Below are 2,878 nucleotides of genomic sequence, written 5' to 3'. Positions count from 1 at the left end.
TATGTGTGTATGTGTAGGTCAGAGGAGTCAATTCTCTCTACTGCGTTAATTCCCGGAGTCTAAACCAGAGTTGGGCTTGGCGAGTGACTTTACCCACAGTGCCGTTTTGCCATTCTCTAGTTTCTCTTAGCGCAAGACATGTGGATGAGATCAAAGATGGTGTGGACTCAGGTGAAAACCATATTGTCTACTTGGCTCAAAGATGGGGTATCCCAGACCCATCATGGGGTAACTCCACGTGGAAGGGGCTGGGATGGCACCCCAAAAGTCCACATCATCGATGAACCTTCTGAAAGTGGAAGCACCCAGTAATTCTGGCCCTTGAATCAGCAGTCTGTGTAGACTCCGGTGGTAAAACTGGGGCTTTTGCCTGGCCTCAGCAGATCCACTGGATTGATAGTGCCGCTGCCCAGGACCCTCTTTTGTGGCATGAAAGCCCACACTGTGCTTTCCTGAGCACTGTCTTGCTTCAGCTCAGGGTTCCAGCAAGCCCCTCCCCCGAGCACCAGGGAGGATGGACTAGGGTGAGGAGAATGGAGGACAGAATTAGTGGGGAGAATTTATTAGGCAAGGGCACAGAACAGACACTGGATTGGCCGGCCATGAGGTAACCCACCCTTGGAAGCAGCTTGGACATCTCTCTGGTTACACTCAGCACCTGGGCATCCGGGGACCCAAGTTCACACATGCCCTTCTGAAAGCATCAGATGAGGGTAGAAGGGGACAATCCTGGCCAAGAGAAGGGCTTGTTCCCAGCTGATGGGAGAGACATTCAGCCGTGGGATTGGAGTCGCCTACCTGCAGGTTGCTGTTCACACGCTGGCCTCCACACCTGTTCACTCTCAGGTCACACTTGGAGAAACAGTCAAAGAAGTTGCAGTCTTCATCTCCTGTGCAGTTTTGCTCGAGGATTTCCCTCATCTTAGGCTCAAAGAATGCCATGTCTACGTCGATAGCTACCACCTGAAATCAAAGAGGCACGTGGCAATAATGATAGCATGGACGGCAAACAGATAAGAGCAGGGGCCCTGTAGGAGAACCCATTCCTGGCTCCTTTTCCAGTCCTGAGGTCAAATGGAGCAGCATGACTGTGACCACGACGTCCACCTGTCAGGAGACCACGCCCAGGCCACGCCCTGGGAAATAGCTCATTTCCCCAGAGTACCCACAAATGCTTCCTTTGGCAGAAGTTAGTATCCTAGATCACGTCCCAACGTTTTACTGTAAAAGATCCTTTGATGTCACTAACTTGAGCCCAGGATTTGGGACTGTAAGCATCCATATCACCTTCATCTTTGGACCTTCCTTTGACTTTTAAATGCAGAATATGCACAATAACTTAAAATGAATTTTCTTTCTGTTGCTTCCTTAAAGTTTGTTTTGATTTGCACTTAGTGTATGTGCGCACTTGTGTGCATGCATGTGCCACGCGTGTGCAAGTACCTGTGAGGCTGAAAGAGGACAAGGCTCTCCTGGGGCTGGGTTACAGGTGGTTGTAAGTCACCGGGTCTGGGTTCTGGGAACCAGATCCAGAAGAACAGCTAACACTACCAACCGCTGAGCCGTCCCTCCAGCCCCCTCTTCTGCTTCCTTTTCGACTGTCTATGATACTTGTCACACAAATAACAAGAACACTCAGAGAAGCTAGTCCAGAGAGTACTGGTATAAAACAGCCATGTGTTGCCACGGTAAGACACAGGTAAAACATAGATAGGCTCATTTAAAGAGGTCAGGGGAAGGGGAAAGTTTGGAAGTCAAAAATGAGGGAGCCGAGGGGACAGCTCAGTCAAGAAAGTGTGCGGGACCTGAGTTCAATCCGCAGAACTCATGTTTAGAAATAAATAAGTTAAAAAGCATTGTAATTCCAGAGCTGTGGAAGCAAAAACTAATATATCCTGGGGTTCATTGGCTAACCAGTCGAATCTACTCGGTGAGGCTCAGGCTAGTAGGAAGTCCTACACACACACACAGACAGGCATTCACACACACACACACACACACACACACACACACACACACACACACGCAAACAACCAGACACATAAGACAAAAGTAAAGAGAGTAACATCAGAGACCTTGAAACAACAGTCCTTGGTCACAGTGATTAACAAGCATTGCATCCGTCCAAGGGTAAACACACTGTAGTGAGACAGACATCCTCAAGTCCTTGCTGACATGTTCTGTTTAAGGCTGTGCTGGCTTCTGTGGACGACTGCAGATTTGACAGAGTCCGCGTGGCAGTCACCATCAGGCATCAGGCATAGCCTCTTCCCTCTCTCCACTTAGTTATCTTTGTTGTGAGAGCACCATTTGACCCCGCTAAGTTTCTCATTTCTTCAAGCCTCTCGGAGTGGGGATTTTAAATGTCTTGAGAGACAGATAATTGAGCCCCAAGACTATGAACAATCACAGGCTGCTCTGTTGACAGCACATCTAGTACCCAAGTCAACTGTCCGGTCAGATGACCCATGGGAAAACCGCAACTAACATTAGAATCCGCGTTAGAATCTTTATATGCCCAGATAGAACATCAACCACTAATTCCACTGTCAGAGTAAGGACTGGGGACTGCTGGAATTTCAGATTTATCCTTCTGGCTTTCAACCAAACAGGCTTTAGGAAAAAAAGAAGAAAAACTTATAAATTATGCAGAAGTCCCTTCACCACCTGGATCCCGCCCCCCAAAAGTAAAAACTCAAATCTGCTAGAATCTAGGGTTTGCCCAAGTTCAACAGGTAATAGCTCGAGATAAGTCGAGACAAGAAGTCAGTATGAAATGTGACATCTTTGATGAAACTGGCGTCCCACAAGCCCCCACAGGCCATTGTGAAAATGTGAGCCCTCCCCTCTCCGCCCCCATAGCATCTCAGAGAGGGCT

General features: G+C 48.3%; 1 protein-coding gene across 1 annotated transcript in view; it reads right to left on the bottom strand.

Annotated features, from left to right (window-relative positions):
• The window catches only part of Dipk1c (divergent protein kinase domain 1C), a 41,800-nt gene that overhangs the window by 4,638 nt on the left and 34,284 nt on the right, over positions 1-2,878 (bottom strand). Inside the window, exon 4 of the mRNA XM_005356416.2 lies at positions 799-963. Within this exon, the coding sequence (XP_005356473.1) occupies positions 799-963 (165 nt within the window). The remainder of the gene's footprint in view (positions 1-798; positions 964-2,878) is intronic.

The sequence above is a fragment of the Microtus ochrogaster genome, chromosome 18 (genome assembly GCF_000317375.1).
Source record: "Microtus ochrogaster isolate Prairie Vole_2 chromosome 18, MicOch1.0, whole genome shotgun sequence".
Classification (NCBI taxonomy): Eukaryota; Metazoa; Chordata; class Mammalia; order Rodentia; family Cricetidae; genus Microtus; species Microtus ochrogaster.
The sequence above is the reverse complement of the archived record's forward strand: the minus strand, read 5'-3'. Positions and strand labels throughout refer to the sequence as shown.